Source organism: Alternaria infectoria (assembly GCF_024043175.1).
Source record: "Alternaria infectoria strain BMP 0036 chromosome Unknown scaffold_9, whole genome shotgun sequence".
Lineage (NCBI taxonomy): Eukaryota > Fungi > Ascomycota > Dothideomycetes > Pleosporales > Pleosporaceae > Alternaria > Alternaria infectoria.
The window spans coordinates 50,827-70,217 of NW_026250698.1; the positions used below are offsets into that span (position 1 = coordinate 50,827).

A 19,391-nucleotide genomic window follows, 5' to 3' on the forward strand; every position below is an offset into this window, starting at 1 on the left:
TGCGCAGGACCCAAGTCTCACTGGAGAAGGTGCCACCGACACCAATGCGCTCGATCAAGGTAGGTCGCATCCTGATTCCAATCATCACCATACCCACCGCCAGTCGCGTCAACACCATGGACGACCTATTCCATGACGACGAGCTCCTAGGTGCACTGGATCTTGCCGACTTGGATCGCATGTTCCCATCACCGACCTTGAAAAATCTCCAAGTCGACAGCCCGCTAAGTTCCGTAGATACCAGCATGCTCGAAGACGCACCCGGCAAGGAGTCTTCCAACGATCCTGCTACTGCCACGCCCACAGCTGCATCAGATAACCCTCTCGACGCACCCGATGGCCCAAGACCGGAAGCGGAAGACGCCGATGGCCAGGATGACGAAGAGATGGGCGGCGTCGACGATGCGAAAAAGGAGAACGGCGAGGGTGGTGAAGCTGCTGACCCAGAGGCGCAAGCAAAAGCCGATTTGCAGTCAGCAGCGCGTTCACACTTTGTTACTCAAACATATGCGACCATCATCCCGAGCTACGCAACCTGGTTCGACATGCGCTACATCGACTACCGCGAGCGCAAAGCCCTGCCCGAGTTCTTCAACGGTCGTAACCGCAGCAAAACACCGGCCGTGTACCGCGATTACCGCGATTTCATGATCAACACATACCGCCTGAACCCATCCGAGTACCTCACAGTTACCGCATGCCGAAGGAATCTTGCAGGAGATGTCTGTGCTATCATGCGCGTGCACGCTTTCCTCGAGCAGTGGGGATTGATCAACTACCAAGTAAATCTTGCCGCTATATGATTAAATTGAGTCGTGATTAACATATCAACCAGGTCGACCCTCAAGAACGCCCATCGAACATTGGTCCTCCATTCACCGGCCATTTCCGTGTCACAGTCGATACCCCCCGCGGACTGCAACCTTTCCAACCAGGACCAGGCTCAAAGGTCACGGACGGAAAGCAGCTCACAGCCACCGACCGCGCCGCGAGCCAACAACCCACTGCGAAGAGCGAGACCAAGTCTTTGGCTGGACGAAACATCTACGAGGCCAATGGCAAAGAAGCATCCGTGGAGCCAAAAGCTGCTAACGGTGAAGGTGCCGCCAACGGCTCGGTAGACGTCAAGGATCTCGAAGCCGCCGCGAAGGAGCCAACCAAGGTCATCAACTGCTTCAGTTGTGGTGTCGAATGTACCCGTGTACATTTCCATGAAACGAAGCCTTCTGAGCAGACTGGCCAGATCAAGGCTGCTGGTGGCTTGAAGCGCGACCTTTGCCCCAGGTGTTTTGTAGAGGGCAACTTCCCTCAAGGCACATCCTCGGCCGACTTTACAAAGATCTCCAACCCGGAGAACTCAGCAGCGGCCGAGACGGAAGAGAAGTGGACGGAAGAGGAGACTCTTTTGCTACTCGAGGGCTTGGAGGAGTTTGACGATGACTGGAACCGTGTTGCCGACCACGTCCAGACGAAGACGCGCGAGCAGTGCGTGATGAAGTTCCTCCAGCTCGAGATTGAGGACAAGTACATTGAGGCGGACCTACCAGAGTCACAATCTGCAGCTCCTTCAACCAAGTTCCTACGCGATCTGGAGTACCTCAGCGAAGGCCGCGTACCCATCCACCACGCCGACAACCCGATTCTCAGCGTCGTCAGCTTCCTTGCTGGTCTTGCTCCCGCGAACGTCACAGAGGCGGCGGTAGCGTCAGGGCGCAGTGTAGGCGAGATGAAGCGCATCCTCCAAGAGAAGATCAACAAAGCTCCCACAGCACCATCAGAGAAGGGCAAGGAGAAGGAAGGCGAACAGTCCACACCCGCAGCGACCGCCTCAGACATGAAGCCCGAAGGCGGCGACGCTATGGACGTCGACCCCTCTGCCGAGTCCACCGCCGTAGCCACACGGGAATCCGACTCGTCCTCCAACCCCAACCCTCTAGCCACCCTTCCCTTCGCCCTTTCCGCCGCCCGTTCCTCGGCACTAGCCTCGCACGAAGAACGCCACATCACCCGTCTTGTCTCCGGTGCCGTAAACCTCCAACTTCAAAAGCTACAGCTCAAGCTCGCTCACTTCAACGACTTCGAAAAGCTCCTCTCCGCCGAACGCCGCGATCTGCAACGCCGCCGCCAGCAGCTCTTCATGGACCGTCTCAACTTCCAGAGGAGAGTCCGCGCACTCGAAGACGCGACCAAGCGCATCAGCAGCTCCATGGGCGGCCAGGGTCTGCCCGGCAGCATGAGCAACGAAGATGCCGTCCAGGCGCTAACGGAAGCCATGCGCATGTTCGGCGTAGGCAAGGGCGAGGACAGCATGGGCGTCAAGCGCGACAGCGTCGACGCTGGTGTTGCCCAGCCCCTTGCCGAGGGCGCAGAGGGCTACAGCAAAGTAGAGATTTAGAGACATCTTAGCGCGCGCGACACGTTTAGACCGTGGTCCCTCTGAGTCAAGGCCGGGGTGTGCGTATGAGACGCTTTCTTACTATCGCATTGGGACAAAGGAAGAAGAGACAAGTGCCGTCGGTAGTTAGGACTTGGGACAGTGTAACTCACGTGTCGATTGTAAGCCTCACAACGGACACGGTGAAGACCACAAACGTCAGGATAGCATGATGCGCTGAATTGGATTGGGGGATACGTGGTTGTTGGTCTCAAAGGGGTGTTTTCTGGCGTACAATGAGTTGGTACCTACGCTTATTCGGAACTAAGATTATGCTACACATGGTCCGATGTGTTCAAGTTTTCTTTTCTGGCAGGCTGGAGTGTCTGCTGTACAAGTAGTTTCTATTATCGAGAACGATTGCAATCATTTTTCTTGGCACAGTTGAGAGTCTTTGATGTGAATGTTGCTTGAACGTTTGGTTGAAACTATATATACTGTACATGATTTTCGTCAGTAGCAGAGAAGCGTTGAACACCACTGTCTACATGCTCCCCTTAGTTCTTCAAACATGCTGTACACGTAGCTATATAATACAATGCCATCATCTCCTCATACATCACTCGTCTCTCAGAACTTCTCTACTTCCTCTCCAGCTTTCCTGTTCCCCTATCACTTCGCATCATGACTAGCCTTGGGCACCATACTCTCACTCTCGCTAACAGGCTCCTGGCTCTTGACCTGCGCCCTCGCCTTATTCGCCCTCTCGGTGTCGCTCTCGCCCTTTGGCTTCTGCTTGCTCTTCTCCTTCTCCTTCTCGCTATCCAGGCTGCTCATGTCGCCCCTTGCGTCGTTTACGGGGTTGTGTTTGGCGTTTGGCTTGTACTCTTCGGGGACAAGGCTGTTTTCTGGTGTGTGGGGTTTCGAGTTGCGTTCACCGGAGAATTTTCCCTTCGCTGATGCGGCGTGGTCGTTGGTGGAGGGTTGTAATGAGGAGTCTTGTTGCGCGTTGGAGGGGTTGGATGGGGTTTCGGCGGAGGCGGTCATGTCGTCTTCGTCGTCGGCGTCAGCGTCTAGCTCTGAGCCGTAGACTTCGGGGTATTCGCGGAAACAGTTTTGCATGTCCCTGAGTTTTGTCAGCTACTTGTTCAAACGTAAACTGCGCAGGCCTGTTGCGGCTCTACTGTGGTGTAGACGTACTTGAACTTGTCGATGCAGTCCATGCCCTTAGGCTCCTCGGTGGAGTACACGAAGCAGCTGAATGCCGCCTTGAACTGCTCACCACAAGGGCCATGAGCCATGCCTCCTAGACATGGGCAATCCCAATTGATCTCGCCTGTCTCCGGGTTGAATGCGCCCTGTTGATCTGCCTCTTCCTCGAGTCCTTCTATGCCACCCTGACCATCTTCTGAAGGCTTAGCATTCTGTTGTGCGTGCTCAGCCTCTTTTTTCTTCTGGGCCTCTAGTTGTGCCTGTACTGCTTGTCGTCGCTTGCGCTCTTCGGAGATGGATTCGATGGTGGGGAGGTGCTCGGATTCGACTTCGGTTTCTGGGAGGGGTTGGACAAGTTCTGAGGCAGGATCAGCTACTCTGGTTCAATTCGTCTGTCCATTGGCGTCTGAACATACGTCTTGGCTCCTCTGCGAAAACATCCGTGGTGTTGTAATAGTATATTATTGCTCCGGCTACACCCAGCCTCGCAACCAAGCTCTTGAAACTTCTCGACTTTTGTGATGGTGGTGCGGTGCTCAAGTACCGCCTGGCCGGCGCGACAGACCGTAGTGGCGCGGCTCGCAGCGCTGGACGCGCAATTAACCGTGGGGCTGCACGGAACATGATGCTAAAAGATGTGAAACGGGAAAGAGATGCAAAGAAAGAGACGTGGCGGATGTCAACGGTACACGGAAGTGTCGTCACTACGTAAAAGTTATGGGACCTGCATTTCTAAGCGGAAGGAGCAGGGATCTGCGTGGCTGGAGATCTCGGATCACGTGGTGGAACTTCTGAGAATTCTGGGCATCGTCTCAAGTATATCCGACATGGTGATCAGGACGCAGTCGCAAATCCTTCAAAAGTTCATGCGTAATCTGGATCAATTTTGTGTGGTCAAGATGGTGTTTGAACGGGTATATTGAACGTTGACCTCATATATACAGAAGTGGACTCATGAAGGCATCTCGCCTCAAGACCGAAACCGAGTAGAGAACCCCTTGCTTGCTGTATGGTACCGCGGAAAAGATGAAGACAACATAGCCAAATCGGTACAGTCCAGGTGATCAAGATTTCAGCATGATTCCGTCGTACGAGGTGCTATTGAAGTGGAGTGCAAATTTGAACAAAGCGATCAGGCGGCACGTCTATTTCGGTGGGTTGCGCTTGAAGAAGTATCTGTTGCGAATGTTAGCACATATGCCACCAGAGCACTTCCTGCTGGGGCAACATACTGGCTGACGTAGTAGTCGCCAACGCCGAACAATCCAATGACAGCAGCCCAGGCCGCGACGACCTTGCCGGTCAGCTCGCCGCGGGCATACTGCCTGTATGCGCCGAATCCAACGATGCCACCGACAACGGCAAGACCAACTGCGTTGCTCAGCACGACCGGGTTGTCGGCGTTCTTCTTCATCTTGTCCTTGGCTGCCTCCTTCTTTGCTGCAGCGCGGTCCTTGATGTGCTTGGCTTCTTCCTTGATTTCCTCTTCACGCTCCATGCGCTCGGCTTGCGTGTCAGTCTTGACGGATTGCGACTCGTAGTCCGAGGGGACCGAGGAGATGTGCGGGCTGTCTACGTCGACAAGGGAGTGTACGCTGTCGTCGGAAGCGTGCTCGATCTCAGGTTGGGCGGGGGCGCGACTGCAATGCTACGTCAGAACAACCCTGGAAGCTTCATGCCTCAGAACACAGGTCTTGTATTTAGACCAAGATGCCACACAGGGTGCCGTCATGCATCGTCAAAGCTGACGTCGGAGGGGTGAACTCCATCCAAATGAACGGGGTGACTTACGCCTGTCTTCAAGTTAGCATTGGCACACATTGCAAGCGCTCTTCAATAACTCACCTCCTCGGGGCTCTGCTTGGGGCCCTTGGCGGCCATCTCTGCGTAAGACATGATGTAGGAGGGGTAGTGGTGGTTGGATGAAGAAGTGGAAAAAGTGCTGTCGCAAGGGTTGATGTGAGGTTTGCAGATCAGTCGATGGGTACCGGGAAGCTGCGAAGTCAATGGGCGATCGTGTGAGACCGGAAACAGGCTCCCTCACATGCTTGCTCGCTTAGTGGGCGGTGACCGACGTCATCCTGAGCGCGTTAGCGGCGACGTAGCGAAAGCGCCAAGCATAGGAACAGCACATACATGTGGAGCATGTGAATGATCTGGACCGGATGCATACAAGAACAACAGTCTCAAGAATTCATTATATATCGCTGACTTCGCTTAGGTGACCAAGCAAAAAGCCCCAAGGGTATAAACACAATCTCCATCGTAGCCATCGATACACGCCTCACGGACGTCGATACAGATAGGATCCAAAACTGTGTGCAGATTCGTATGATACACAGACAAGGACAAACAAGCTCTTGGAGATCGGGCCGGTAACGCCCGCTGTAGATACACATGTTGAAAAATGGAAACGATATAACAGGAATTTTGGGCGCCTTCGATTGCCCTTGCGAGTTTTTGTGGGCGTTGCGCTCACTTTATTCATCACCGAAAACTGTTTTGTAGTTTTCCAGAAGCGCTTGCACGGCGACACGCTGCTGTTGCACGTCGGTGAGTTCGCGCTGGATGTCCATAGGCCGCATGATGGTTGGCGCAAAAACGACAGCGACATTGAGTGGTGTCATCTATTCACGTATTAGTCATGGTACACGTCAAACATCTATTGTGTGTACTTACCAAATTGTCACTGGCGTGCTGGATGACCCGCGACAGATGGAACACGAGGAATTGCAAGGTATCACGATGAGCCTTGGGAATTTCGTTCACAGCGGCAGACAAAGCTCTTGACTGAGCAGTCGGCTCTTCTAGTTCTGTACAATTATTAGCACTTGATCTGTCGTCTGATGGTATAAACTTACGGCCAGCTTCCAGGAACTGATCATAGACATCGTATGTGATCAGCGGCACAGGGAGCCTGCGGAAGTAGTTCTTCAGCGCAGAAGTGACGGAGTGAATATCGAGATCTGGGTCCGAGATGTCGTGCTCGGTGTCTGTCTCGAAGCCACTGCGCACTTGGTTCACCTGAGAGGTACCGCCGCTTTTACGGTAGATACCTTCCACGTCCATGCCGCGAAGCTCGACCTCTTCGATACATCTGCTGACGATGCGTGGAATCATCTGCCGTTCAAACTCGCATCGTGCTGTCAGGTCAGACCCGAATAGCACGGTACTGGCGTCGGCGGCAGCCAGATTAGTGGTGCTGTTGTTGATGTTCTGCATGGGCCTAAAGCCTTGGGGCGGGCCGCCTGGTCTAACGTTGCCAGGCTTTCCACCGAACCAGCCTCGCGGGGTTCCTTGGTCCATGGTATCCCGGCTTTTGATGGAACTCGACATGGACATGGCTGCAATGTCGGGCCCAGAGTGCACAGAGCCGTAAGGAGTGCCAATGACCTTGACGTTGTAGTCCTCCTGTTTCTGCTCTGAACCGAATGCTCCCTTGAAGCCCTTGGTGACGTTCTTTGTGATGGCTTGCCCGCCCTTCTTCCAGGTAGAGAATTTGGTGGGTTTTCCGGTCTTCCTAATGTTAACGACTTGCGGCTGCGCGACGGTCGCCTCGCCATCGTCGAGATTGGCATAGGAGTGATCATGCGGTATTACTGGTGCATCCACGGATACTTCGGACTTGCCGCCCTTGTGCTGCGCGTTGTATATGCCAAGGCCATTCGCAGCAACATCAAGGTTCTGTCCACTCTTCTTGTTGTTCTTGAGGTTGGTCTGGATGTTGTCTACCAGGTCCCTGTTCATGGCGGAAAGTCTAGTGTTAGCGGCCGTGAGCGATTCGTACTCTTGGAAACCCTTGTCTTTCATCTGAATGAGGTTCGAGATCTCTTCCGTCAACTCCGATCTCTTCGTGATCAGGTCCTCTATTTGATTCCCCAGATTGTCTTTGAGCTTCTGCAACGAGTTTGCAAAGTCTTTGAGAATGTCTGACTTGAGCTGACCGATCTCAACGTTGCCCTGGCCGCTCTTAGCGTGCTTGAGGTGTTCAGTCATGATTTCAAGCTCGCGGATCACCATCTCACGTTGCGTATCCAAGACAGCCATGGTGTTTCGCTTCTCTCGCAGCACCGTGTTTGCCTGTCTGATGTCGGCCGCACTATGCATCGATTCTTGTAGGCCGTTCTTCTCGGCCTCCAGCTCAGCGATCCGCTGCTGGGCGCGGCGCAGCTCGTTACGCAGGTTGACGCCTTCCTCTTTAGTGTCGGGCGAGGCAACTGTCGGGCTGCTAATGTCGATGGAGCCGTTCGTAGGCCATTTCTTGTGACCTCGTGATGTGACTGAACCACGATCACTGAAACTACGCCCATGCTTGGACACAGCGTTCGAAACTCTCCTGAACACCCCGTTGTCTTTTTCATCTCTTCCATCCTGGCTTCCGAGCAAACGCGCGAAATCCTCATCCATGGAGAAATCGCCCTGAGCGCTGTATCGAGGAAGGCCACCAGCTCCATATGCATCTCGGGATGCTTCGCTTTGGGCGCTGCTAATGGAATCGCTCGTCTTGTGTTGCTGAATGGCAGGTGGTTGTGGGGGTGCGCGTGGAGATGTGAACGTGTCGGTCGAGGGCGGGGCTGGCCGTCCACCTGAACGTGCGGGGAGAACTGGAGGGTCCGATGGAGTCTTAGAGGCTGGCGAATCCGAAGGACTGAGTATGCCAAGTCCGGCGTTGAGGTTCGCGCTGGCTGTGTTGGTAGATGATGTTCGCTCTGGATGGCTTAGAGTCGGTGTGGTGGGTGATGGGGCCCTCTCGTTTCGTGAGATTGGGGCTGAAGGCTTGAGGGTCGAAGCCTTGAGCGAATCACCACGCGCAGGTCTTTCTAGCGGAAGATTGGAGCCGAACGACGATTCTGAGGTCTGCGGTGAATCTTGCGAGCCAAGTGGTGGTGAGCTAGTGAAGGTTGGCTCGATGAGGGGACGACTCAGCCGCGCAGACATGATGTCGTTCTTGGAAGAAGACGGCTGCTGCTGTTGCTGTTGCTGCGGTTGCGGTGATGGCGTCTCGTCGGAGTCCTTGCGTTTGGCCTCCGCCTTCTTGTTCTTGGGTACATCCTGTAGTTTGAAGGGTTCTGGGCCTGAAGGGGCGGGAGAAGCGTGCTGACTCCTTGACCGAGGCTCAGCGGCAGGAGATTCGTTGGACATGTCCTTCTTCTTCCTAAGTGTCTCGACCAGTGTATCCGAAGGCTGCCTTCCTTTCTCTTGGAAGGCAATGTGCGGGCTCTGTGTTTGCGTCTGGCGTCTCTCTTTGGAGGCTTCTCGAGAGCCATTCTCCTTCAGCTTCTCGCGATGGTCGCCAGTGGGTCTACTGAAGTAATCGCGCCCGCTCTTGCTGTCACCGCTTCCGGTCGGTTTGGCTCCCAGTGTTCGGTCATTGAATCTACTGATGGGTCGGCCGAGCGGGGATGGGCCGGGCGCAGGGTTGGGATCGAGAGCGAAGGGGAGGAGGATGCCGTCGTCGCCGTTGTCTACCAGCTCTGAACGCGCGCTGTCCTTGTTGTATGTTGTTGCTGGAAGAGTGGTATTGTCTGTAGTTGTGGCTGGGTTAGCTATGTGTGAGTACGATGTAGGCCATGTGGAATTCATACCCCTGCGTGCAGCATCTCCAATTGGTGAGGCATCGCGCCTGAAGTTTGACGACGAATCGCCCCGGCGCGGCTGAGGAGGTCTGGGGGATACGTCGGTCGTGGTGGGCTCCGAGAAGATGTCGGATGGCGTATCCAGGTCTGGGGTGAAGGTGGACTGGTTCTGCTCGTGGGGAGGCAGAGCAGGCAGTGATTTGTCCACCTTGGGCGCCACTGAGGGCGGCTTTTTGGATTTCTTGCGCCGTCGAGCCATGAGCGACTCATGACACGACATGCAGAAGATACCCTGCGAGGTGCGGGCATAGCGCAGGTTCTCGATCTTGCGCTTGCAATTCCTGCACCGAAAGCAGTTGGCACAGAAGGCCTGGTCACCAGTCAAGATGGCCAGATCCTCGATCTTGTTGCCGCAGTGGTTGCAGCTATATGTACAGTTGTTGCATATCAGGGAGCCGTCGCCGAGCAGCAGCAGGTTCGCATCCGAATCGAGGAGGGTGCCGCATGTGTTGCAGCGGAAGCAGTCGATGTGCCATCGGTTTCCGGCTAGGCAAAGTTAGCATGTACATCCTCGGCAGGTGGTTGGCATCGGCGGTGGGAGGAAGGCGCGATGGTAGTTGTGGTGTTGGCTCAGCGGGGAAGCATACCGAGCTCGAAGGCCTTGCCTTCCTCGAGGATCTAGACTGCTATGAGCGATTGCAGAGGGGAAGTTGTGGTAGCAGCGGCTCATACCTCTCCGCATCCCTTGCACGGATACACGACCTCGTCGTCGATTGGAGACTCTGGATAGCCGGTCGGGCTCTCCATGGCGGGCTAGAAATATGCGTGTCGGTGAAGGAGCAGTAGCAATGCTGGCGGGCAGCGCGAGGGCGGGCGTGCAGTCGGCGCCGGAGCCGTGTCGTGCTCGGAGGGACAATTGGCAGCTGGCAGGGCGTGGGCGTGTTCAGTGGTTCGTCGTCTGGGCGATCCCCAAAGTTGCTAGCACCAGACTACAGCGCAGACTACAGTGCAAGGCGAGAGGAGGGCGTGGGTGCCAACGGCGCAAAAGCAAAGGCGACGACCAGCAGCGGCGTCAGTGCACTGGCGAACGGCTTCTGTGCGCGACGAGGGCCCAGGGCAGTTAGGTTGGTCGACGAGACAGGCGCACCTCGCAGCGGCGTCGTGGTGTGGAGGTGCAGAGCCAATGGGCGGGCTAGTGCCTGGTCAGGGTCTGGAAAGATACGCGGCAGACAAATCCATGCGGCGGCCACGACCAGGGGACCACGGGCGATGTAAAGAGTGAAAGCCTAATCCAGCCTCTGCGCGTGTCCTCTGGCCCCTAGCTGCACTTTTGATAGACTTTTGATAGACTTGCTAAGCGCCTCTACCACGGCTGCCAGCATGTGCCGCACATGTGAACACGACCGTGGAATTCCAAACACTCGCACGGCGCAGGCCCAAGGTGGTCAGCTTTCGAGACCGGGCTGCGACTCCAGCTCCACCGCGCTATTACGACGTCTGCAGAGGCCCTGCCAAGCACACGCCATCGCAGATCGTGCGCTCCAGGGCCCCTTCCTCTGACAACGGCCCGTTCACTGCACAACTGACCACCCTAGGGCTATCATTTGTAAACGCCGGCACTCGTGAATCGCCTCTTGATTCAGGTAGTCTCTTTGTACCAATCCTCAGCCCAGCTCACACCGCGCGTGGCGCATGTAGCTCTGAACCTCCTGTCTTTCTGACCACCTCCAAGACTCCATGTGGTCATCACCCGCATCACGAGCTCAATTAATAATATCGCTTCTCCCGCACTAATTGGAACTCATCCCTCAATCCTCCCAATCCTCAAAATAGCTGACGCAATCTGAGCCCTTTCCCCTGAAGCGCCTCCATCAGCACATGCCCGTCATCTGCGCTGCACACATGTCTAGCATTAGATCATGCAGGAACGCGGCCGCTTTCTTGACCTACCAATACATTAACAATTCGCAGCCAGATAAATATTCGCACAGCTTACAATATCATCCGCTTGTTTCAGAGTCCAATGCCGGGTCAGCGCACCATCCTATCGGAAAGTGCGGTCGCCCTCGAGAAATTGAAGGACGCGTTCATTCCCCGCAAAACACCCGTGTCTCTATTTCGAACACGCTCGACGTCCAGACGCTAGTTAGGCCCTATCATACCGCCTGTGCTCACCAGAGCCAATGTTGCACAGGAACCACGCCATCAACATCTCGTTCGTTGGACTCCTGAGCATTTCCACTCAGCCGATCCTCGCGTGCATCCATCGCCGAGGTACCCAACTACTTTGCATCATCCTATACACGTCGGAAGATACTTACCAATCGGCATTTGCTCCCCTCGGAATCCTTCTGCCACGATCCTGAAACAAACGGGAATAACGAGGCGCACACAGACACGTTTCATCGATCCGAACCACCCTGCTGATCTGCCCGCCTCAAGAGTCAGCGCCCAACCGCGATTCGCGCTCGACCATTAACAACGCCTCTTCTACCCGTACGAGGCATACTTCCAGACAACACCAGGTACCACGTATCACGCATCCGAAGACAGTTGCCGCACATCTGTCTCATCAACGCCTGTCGCAACACCAAGGCTGTTTGACATGTGTCGTCGTGCCACCTAAACAGCTTTACCTCGGATGCTTGTACCGTCCGCTGCGGTCCGCCACTACGTTTGATCACCACCTGAAAATTCAGGCAACCAGGCTCTGCCTTGCCTTTGTGTTGACTCGAGTTCGGCTGCCGCTGCCCGTCTCAACCTTATCTTCATCGCTGAGCGGGTCTCGATCAACCTTATTGAGTCAGTATCATAGTACCCTACCCTTGGTACACGATTAAGTTTACCAGCCCGTTCGGCAGCATGGGTTACCATATGACTGGTTCCAGAGAACTTATCGATTTGTTAACTTAGATTTTGTTAACTTAGATATCGTGACATACTAAGGTTCGTCAAAAGTCCGAAGCAAGTCTGAGACTGAAATAGATATACTTCCAGATCCCCTGCAGTATCAACTCCTACTGCACGATCACCATACCTTTGCGCGTACGCTGCTGTATTGTCACATCATCAAAGAGTGCCACTAGGAACAGCTGTGAAAGTATCATGTTGTGGTGGCGCCTTCCAAACAGAACGTCGTAATGCCAAGCATCTCGTCTTGAGCAACACCAACGCTAACAGGCAGGAACGACAACCTTGGAAGTCTCGCAACATTAGCCGGTCCCTTCCTCGAATCACGCTCTCTCGCGGTGATATTTCAATCCCAAGTTACACGAGCATGTGTGGTCCTCAATTTTCCCGTCTGGTGGGTCGGTCCTTCTTGCTAATGATGTATTACTGCGCAGAGCTGCGTCCCAATTAGGCCTACTAATGCAGGACCCTGTCACCACATACCGTTCTCACGAATTAAATACTCCGCGGTGCTGAACACATGGGTCTGGACGCGGTACAATACAGTGGGTCCTTCTGTATTCGAGCACTTCATATGCAGACAGCAAGAGCTACCCCGCCCCAACGGATGACTGAGGATATTCGTGGACGAGGTGGCGGGGCACGTTGGAATATTTAAACCTCTCCTCTAACCTGCCCCTCCTCTTTTCTTTTTCCTACAACAGTCTAACTGTCTTTGCAAAGCTCAAGTTATTCAGTATCCGTACTCATCCACTGCTTCAAGGTACTCAAGAGCAATGGCTAACCCCCATGCAGATACTCGTCACGACCAAGTATGGCAGCCACGATGCAGAACATGTTCCGCACGTGGGCGTTGTCCTCAAGTCACATAGGTACTTTTACAGCTAAGTATACTGCATGAACCGGTGTTCGTTTCTAGCAGTGTCTGTCTCCCACACTGTCGTAGTTCTTCTACTCCAGTGTGGTAGTTGGGTCCTGCTGGATTCGTTCTGAGATTATACGGTTTCGAACTTGATCAGGATAATACCTGCGAAAAGGATCATGCTCTGCTCTGTCTCTCCCTGTGTGGAACAGACTTAACAATTCGCAGATTTCGACCCTTGAACCCCTTTCAACATGTCTCCCCCCGCTGCCATTTTTGAAACTCCCGTTGCTGGCAACGACATGGGCATCAAGAAGGACCTCGCTGTCAAGGCTGCCTTCAACGGCCAGGCCAAGACTGTCGCTGAGCTCGAGAACAAGTGGGAGAAGTTCACCTTCGCCCCTATCCGCGAGTCGCAGGTGTCTCGTGCCATGACCCGCCGCTACTTCAACGACCTTGACACCTACGCTGAGTCGGACATTGTCATCGTCGGTGCAGGCTCTTGCGGTCTGTCTGCCGCTTACACGCTCGCCACCAAGCGTCCTGACCTCAAGATTGCCATCGTCGAAGCTGGCGTTGCTCCGGGTGGTGGTGCCTGGCTCGGTGGCCAGCTCTTCAGTGCCATGGTCATGCGCAAGCCTGCTGAGCTCTTCTTGAACGAGATCGGCGTGCCCTACGAGGACGAAGGTGACTTTGTCGTCGTCAAGCATGCCGCGCTCTTCACATCCACCTTGCTGTCCAAGGTCCTGCAGTTCCCCAACGTCAAGCTGTTCAACGCGACGGCTGTCGAGGACCTCATCACCCGTCCGGCTCCTACTACCAGCGACCCCAACGCCGTCCGCATCGCTGGTGTTGTCACCAACTGGACTCTCGTCTCCATGCATCACGATGGTACGCTGCAGTCTTGCTTTCTTTTTCTCTGCTCTTACTAATTGTTTACAGACCAGTCTTGCATGGACCCGAACACCATCAATGCACCTCTTGTCATCTCAACCACCGGCCACGACGGCCCATTCGGCGCTTTCTCTGTCAAGCGCCTCGTGTCTATGCAGCAGATTGAGAAGCTCGGTGGCATGCGCGGCCTCGACATGCGCACCGCCGAAGATGCCATTGTCAAGCGCACCCGCGAGGTTGTGCCTGGTCTAATCGTCGGCGGCATGGAACTCAGCGAGGTTGACGGCGCCAACCGTATGGGACCTACCTTTGGCGCTATGGCTCTCAGCGGTGTCAAGGCAGCTGAGGAGGCTGTCGGTGTCTGGGATGAAAGGAACGCTCAGAACAAGGACGCTTAGATAGCATGATCGGCTTCGTCGGACAAAGAGAAGGCTGTCATTACCTAAATCCGTAAAGATCATCTGTACAATGAAATAAATCGCTCGCTCATTATCTGTTGTTGTTTTGACTCGGCTCCTCTCAAAACGTTAATGCTCTTGTTCTAGTGCAGCCCGCGCATCCGGCGCAACGGCCTATCACTTTGTCATGGCTGGCCCCGCTTGAGTGATTTACGGTGGTGTTGTTGCGCTTTATGACGTGGCAAAGAAGGAAGTTTCGGGCAGGCCATCTGATGTACAATGTGACGTGAAGATCAAAGCAGCCTTGCAATTGGAATAAGCGACACGTCCTGACCAGCTGTTCGCATTCATCTGGAAGCTTCGAGGGTGGATCGCCGTGCGCCCCTGGGGTAGCGGCAGTGCGGCATGTAAAGCGCACGGTTGCTCGGCCACTGGTCTAGCGTGAACGGGGATGGCTGCCCGCCGTAAACAACTCTCACAACATATACAAACCACCCCGCCTCTACCGCTGCCGGATTATTTTGCGACAAAGGGCCAATTTGCGCCCACGATGGAGAAAGAGACGTCGGACCTGCTCAAGGCACTCCAGAAGCCGTCGACCGATGTCCAGTCGCGCCTGGCCCTGTTCAGCACGCTCAAGTCGAGCATCAAGCACAACCGGGTCCCTGAAAGTTGTCAGGCTCCTATCTTCGAGTGCATCCGCATCGCCTGCACCGCCGCCACCTCGGCCGCGCTCGTGTCCACGGGCTTCTCGACGCTGAGCCACTTCATCAAGCGCCTGCAACTGCAGAAGGAGACGTCGATTCTTACGTCACAGTCGCCCATACTATGTTCCATCCTCGCCGACAAGTTGGGCGATGGGCGCGAAAGCCACCGCAGCGCCGCCTCGCAGATTCTGGCCGACCTGCACTACCTGTGCTCCATGGAGATTGACGCGCTGATACACGATGCCATCAAGAGCACAAACCCGCGCGCCAAAGAATCCGCCATGTTGTGGGTGGTCAAGGTTGGTCCCCCGTAGCGCATCGGGCAGGCGCGAAAATGTTCTAACGCGTGGTTGACCACAGATGAACAAGAGCGAAGGGCTCCCTTTCAAGAGCTACTCCAACCAGCTCGTGGCAAACTGCGAAGACGCGGATCCCGCCGTGCGCGACACGGCGAAGAAGGCGGTTGTGGAGCTCTTTGGGTACGTCCATTGGCGGATATGCTGCACCATGGTAGCAACTGACATCACGACAGACACGCTCCGGAACACGCCAAAGCCAACCTTAAGAAGCAGCTCGTGGCCCTGAATGTCCGGAAAGCCATTGCCACCTACATCACCTCCCACCTCGACGACGACGCCATGGCTAAGAGCGTGGATGTCGCGCCTGCCCAACCACCCGCCCCCGTCGCCCGACCCATCGTATCCAAACGCGCCCAGACGCTGCAACCCGACGTCGGCTTGGCAGAGAGCTTTGCGGATGAGCAGCCTCCCCCGGTCGAGGTTGTCGTCATGGACCCCATACACATCTACACACAGCGCGAGCTCGACGACGTTTTCCGCGACATGGCGCCCTGCTACGAAGGCAAAGAGAGCGAGGGCAATTGGCTGGCCAGAGATAAGAACTGCACAAAGTTGAGACGTATACTCAAGGGAAACGCGCCCCATGAGTTCCACGCGACTTTCATTGCCGGCATCAAATCGCTTCTTGACGGTATCCTCAAAGTCGCCAACTCGCTCCGAACAACCATGTCCACCAACGGCTGCCTGCTGGTTCAGGAGCTTGCAAAGACACTCGGCTCTGCGATCGACCCCTGGGTTGAGATTCTCCTGCAATCCTTCATCAAGATGTGCGGTGCTACGAAGAACATTGCAGCGCAGAACGGAGCCGTTACAGTAGACACCATTTTCCAGAGCGTGTCGTACAACAGTCGCGTATTGCAGCACGTAGCCATGGCCTCACAAGACAAGAACGTGCAACCCCGAACCCACTCTGCGACCTGGGCCAAGACCTTGATCAAAAGACACACTTCGCACATCGAACATTCAGGAGGACTGGAGACATTGGATACCTTGATCCGGAGAGGCGTTACAGATGCTAATCCCAAGGTGCGCGAGGCATACCGAAGCGCCTACTGGACTTACGCTTTGGTATGGCCTCAGAGGGCCGAGAAGTAAGTTTGACTACGTGGAGGCATCATCAGTCACTAACACAGCTTTCAGGATGTTCGATACACTCGACAAGCGAGAAAAGACCGCACTCGAAAAGGACCCCAACAACCCGAACGGCTCAGCCCCCTCGTCCACGACAAGCGCAGCTTCGTTTTCGAAGTCAATAGGCCCGGGTGCCTCGCGGAGTGCCCTGAAGGAGAAGATTGCTGAACAGAGGAGAGCAAAGCTAGCGGCCGCGAAAGGTGTCCCCGAACGCCCCAACTCTGCTGCTGCTAGTTATACACCAGTGCCAACGTCGCAATCGGCCAAGTCTCTGGGCGCGAGAACAACGTCGAACCTCTCCACGGCTTCTTCGGGCCCGGCGAGACCACCCTCTGCCATGTCCGGAGAGTCAACGAAGTCAGCGCTGAAGAACTCCACAGGTACCGGCTCCTTGATGTCGGGCACAGTCCGTCGTCCGGTCCGCCGACCAGAGTTGAACCGACCAGCGACCGCGGATCCATATGCTGTCCGACGACCAGGAAAGAGCACGCCCAACATGACCCCAGAGAAGACACCTGCTCCAACGGCGACCAAGAAGCCTGCTGTACCGAAGAGCAGCTCAAGGCCGCGTGCGCAAACACAGAACAGCCCGCAAGTTAGTCCGGCGCGGCCCAAATCAAGGATTGGCCAACCCATTGCCCATGGCAAGTCTCCTAGTGCGAGCTCTCGTCGCGAGAGCCCGGCTGTGAGCCCAGCAAAAGAGGAGGACCTATCGATGGTGAAGCCTTGGGTTCGATCACAAAGCCAGCATGACGCAGGTACCATACCATTTCGACAAAGGAATGGTCTGGGTGGAAGTGTAGCTGGAGACGATGAGGCTGTGGATGTGGGAGATGAAGACAACTTTACCATGGTCATTCCTAACCTTGCGAAACCGACGACGCAATCCACACATGATACGCCACCGAAGCCGAGAAAGTCCATCGGTCGACTGCCGATACCCAGCCCTCGTGCTGCAGCGCTAAGAAGTCCAAAGTCTATGGGCCATCTAGACAGCGCTAGCCTACGGTCTTCGACACGCAGCCCACGCCTGAGGTCACCAGATCGGCCAAGTACTCGCGGTACCGACGCCGGAGACGAAGTGCAAGTGTTTGAAGATCCATTTGTTGGCGAAGTGCACACACCTGTCGAGAATGGATCAGAAAAGCCGGTTCTCGAGGAGCTTCCCATCAACGAGAAGAGCAACGAGCGCCGCCAAAGTACTGGAAGCATGACAAGCGATATCATGATGGGTAACGATAACGAAGAGCGCCCTCGCGGTCACCACAAGACGAACAGCACAGGAAGTGTCCTGCACACGCAAAGCTACGAGACAAACGATGCTGAAGTGCTGAAGAACCGACAGCTACTCACAAGCGGCATCAAAAAGATTGAAGGACGCACAGTCGAAGCCCACATGTTCCGCCGCATGCAGGACATGGTCAAGTCGAACCAAGAAATCTGGGGACCGAATGACGAGAACTTTGGCAGGCTATTACTGGCATGTCTGGATTTCCTTGAGGCACCCGTCCACGAGTTGAAGGCGCCTCAGATGAAGGCTGTCAATCTAAAGGTACAGGCTCTAGCAACAATTCGCGCGTTGCTATCCCTCTACCGCAAAGAGACTTCGAAGTACTACTCCCGCGTCCTCCGCACTATCCTGCAAACGAAGGCACAGTACGAAAGCACATCACACATTGCCATTGACCTCGAAGCGACCGCAGACGAAATCGTCAAGTACGGCCAGACTCTAGACTGCCTTAACACCGTCCTCGCGATGATTGAGGACACGCCCGCATCCACTCCAACATCCTCGCCAAACTCCAAGTCTTCGGTCTCATCCCAACCAGGCCAAGCGTCAACCCGTTCCACAACCATGGCTTTGACCACACTCGCATCCCTCGTGCAGATGAGCGGCGCCAAGAACGTCACATTGTCCGCAGAACAGACTGCGCGTCTAGGCAGACTAGCCGTACGCTGCATGGACGACCAAGACGCCGACGTACGCAAAGCAGACATCGAGTTCTGCATCGCCCTCCACGAACGCATCAACGGCTCCGACGGCGCAAAGGAAGACGGCGGCTTCTGGAAAGCCGTTGCCGGCGCAAGGGAACAGCACTTGAACCTCTTGACATACTACCTTGCCAAGAAGGCTAAGGCCTAGGTGGCTGTCCTTCCTTTGCGATTGAAGCGTTTGGCTTGATTGAGCCTGCACAGCTAGCTCTCTCTGTATTAGCACTTGGAATGTCTCGTTTGTTGGAACTGATTGGTGGTTAGGAACTTTGGCATCTCCTATGTCACTCATTTGGTCTGGCGTTTGACCTTTTGTGGCTTTGTTTTCCTTGAAGGCGTTCTGAGAAAAGCGGGATCGCTCCGGTAGTCAGTCACTTTTCATCAACGTCTTGATTCGTTACTTTCTAGCCTTGTTCTTTGTGGGGCAGTAGGGTCTAGGGCTGGGAATTGGTAGTTGAGATATGTAATTCTATGCAACTTTTTTCTTCTTCCTGAATGTATGTTTTTGCTTGGTTGGGTGATGCTCAGTCGTATTGATGTAACGCGAACAGACGCCTTGTGCGAAGGTCGCAGCTGGTATCAGGCTGTGGACAATGGATATACGGGTGCGTAATATGCTGGAAAGTTGGGGGTCGAACAATAGTGCCACAACTACTGCGTCTACTCCAGCCCGTTTTGACCTCGTTACTTGAGTATGCAGGCTAGAACAATAGTGTGTAGCTTTGGGGTGCGGGCTTATGTCATGCGTGGGTGGCTTCACAGTAATTGATCCTCAGATTCTTTGCACTGCTCTTTGGTAGAACACGATGCAACATTCTAAAGCACGAGGCCTATTTTGGCCGTAGGAATATTCATCGGGCGCGAGCGCGATAGCCAAAATAAGCCGATGGCATCACTTGGGCAGCGCCTGCAACCCCGATTTCTGAGGCTAGCGCATGACGCGTACCTGGGTACCCACTTCGGACGCGTCGAGCTC

At 54.9% G+C, this 19,391-nt stretch overlaps 6 protein-coding genes across 6 annotated transcripts; 3 read left to right on the top strand and 3 right to left on the bottom strand.

Annotated features, from left to right (window-relative positions):
- Positions 1-116: 116 nt before the first annotated feature.
- Positions 117-2,395, top strand: J4E92_005969 (uncharacterized protein; the record flags this gene model as incomplete). Its single annotated transcript, XM_051497344.1, has 2 exons — positions 117-782; positions 836-2,395. 2 exons carry the CDS (start codon positions 117-119, stop codon positions 2,393-2,395), a joined length of 2,226 nt encoding a protein of 741 aa, XP_051351991.1.
- A 651-nt stretch (positions 2,396-3,046) lies between these two features.
- On the bottom strand, positions 3,047-4,210 carry J4E92_005970 (uncharacterized protein; the record flags this gene model as incomplete). Its single annotated transcript, XM_051497345.1, has 3 exons — positions 3,047-3,500; positions 3,575-3,944; positions 4,003-4,210. 3 exons carry the CDS (start codon positions 4,208-4,210, stop codon positions 3,047-3,049), a joined length of 1,032 nt encoding a protein of 343 aa, XP_051351992.1.
- Positions 4,211-4,731: 521 nt separating this feature from the next.
- J4E92_005971 (uncharacterized protein) lies at positions 4,732-5,482 on the bottom strand (the record flags this gene model as incomplete). Its single annotated transcript, XM_051497346.1, has 4 exons — positions 4,732-4,762; positions 4,819-5,234; positions 5,378-5,383; positions 5,432-5,482. The coding sequence occupies 4 exons, from the start codon at positions 5,480-5,482 to the stop codon at positions 4,732-4,734; spliced, it is 504 nt and encodes a 167-aa protein (XP_051351993.1).
- A 584-nt stretch (positions 5,483-6,066) lies between these two features.
- Positions 6,067-9,969, bottom strand: J4E92_005972 (uncharacterized protein; the record flags this gene model as incomplete). Its single annotated transcript, XM_051497347.1, has 6 exons — positions 6,067-6,213; positions 6,266-6,399; positions 6,448-9,111; positions 9,172-9,708; positions 9,810-9,840; positions 9,895-9,969. 6 exons carry the CDS (start codon positions 9,967-9,969, stop codon positions 6,067-6,069), a joined length of 3,588 nt encoding a protein of 1,195 aa, XP_051351994.1.
- Positions 9,970-13,188: 3,219 nt separating this feature from the next.
- J4E92_005973 (uncharacterized protein) lies at positions 13,189-14,226 on the top strand (the record flags this gene model as incomplete). The annotated part of the gene is made up of 2 exons (XM_051497348.1): positions 13,189-13,825; positions 13,877-14,226. 2 exons carry the CDS (start codon positions 13,189-13,191, stop codon positions 14,224-14,226), a joined length of 987 nt encoding a protein of 328 aa, XP_051351995.1.
- A 550-nt stretch (positions 14,227-14,776) lies between these two features.
- Positions 14,777-18,566, top strand: STU1 (suppressor of tub2 mutation; the record flags this gene model as incomplete). Its single annotated transcript, XM_051497349.1, has 4 exons — positions 14,777-15,232; positions 15,294-15,412; positions 15,466-16,383; positions 16,433-18,566. The coding sequence occupies 4 exons, from the start codon at positions 14,777-14,779 to the stop codon at positions 18,564-18,566; spliced, it is 3,627 nt and encodes a 1,208-aa protein (XP_051351996.1).
- Positions 18,567-19,391: the final 825 nt, after the last annotated feature.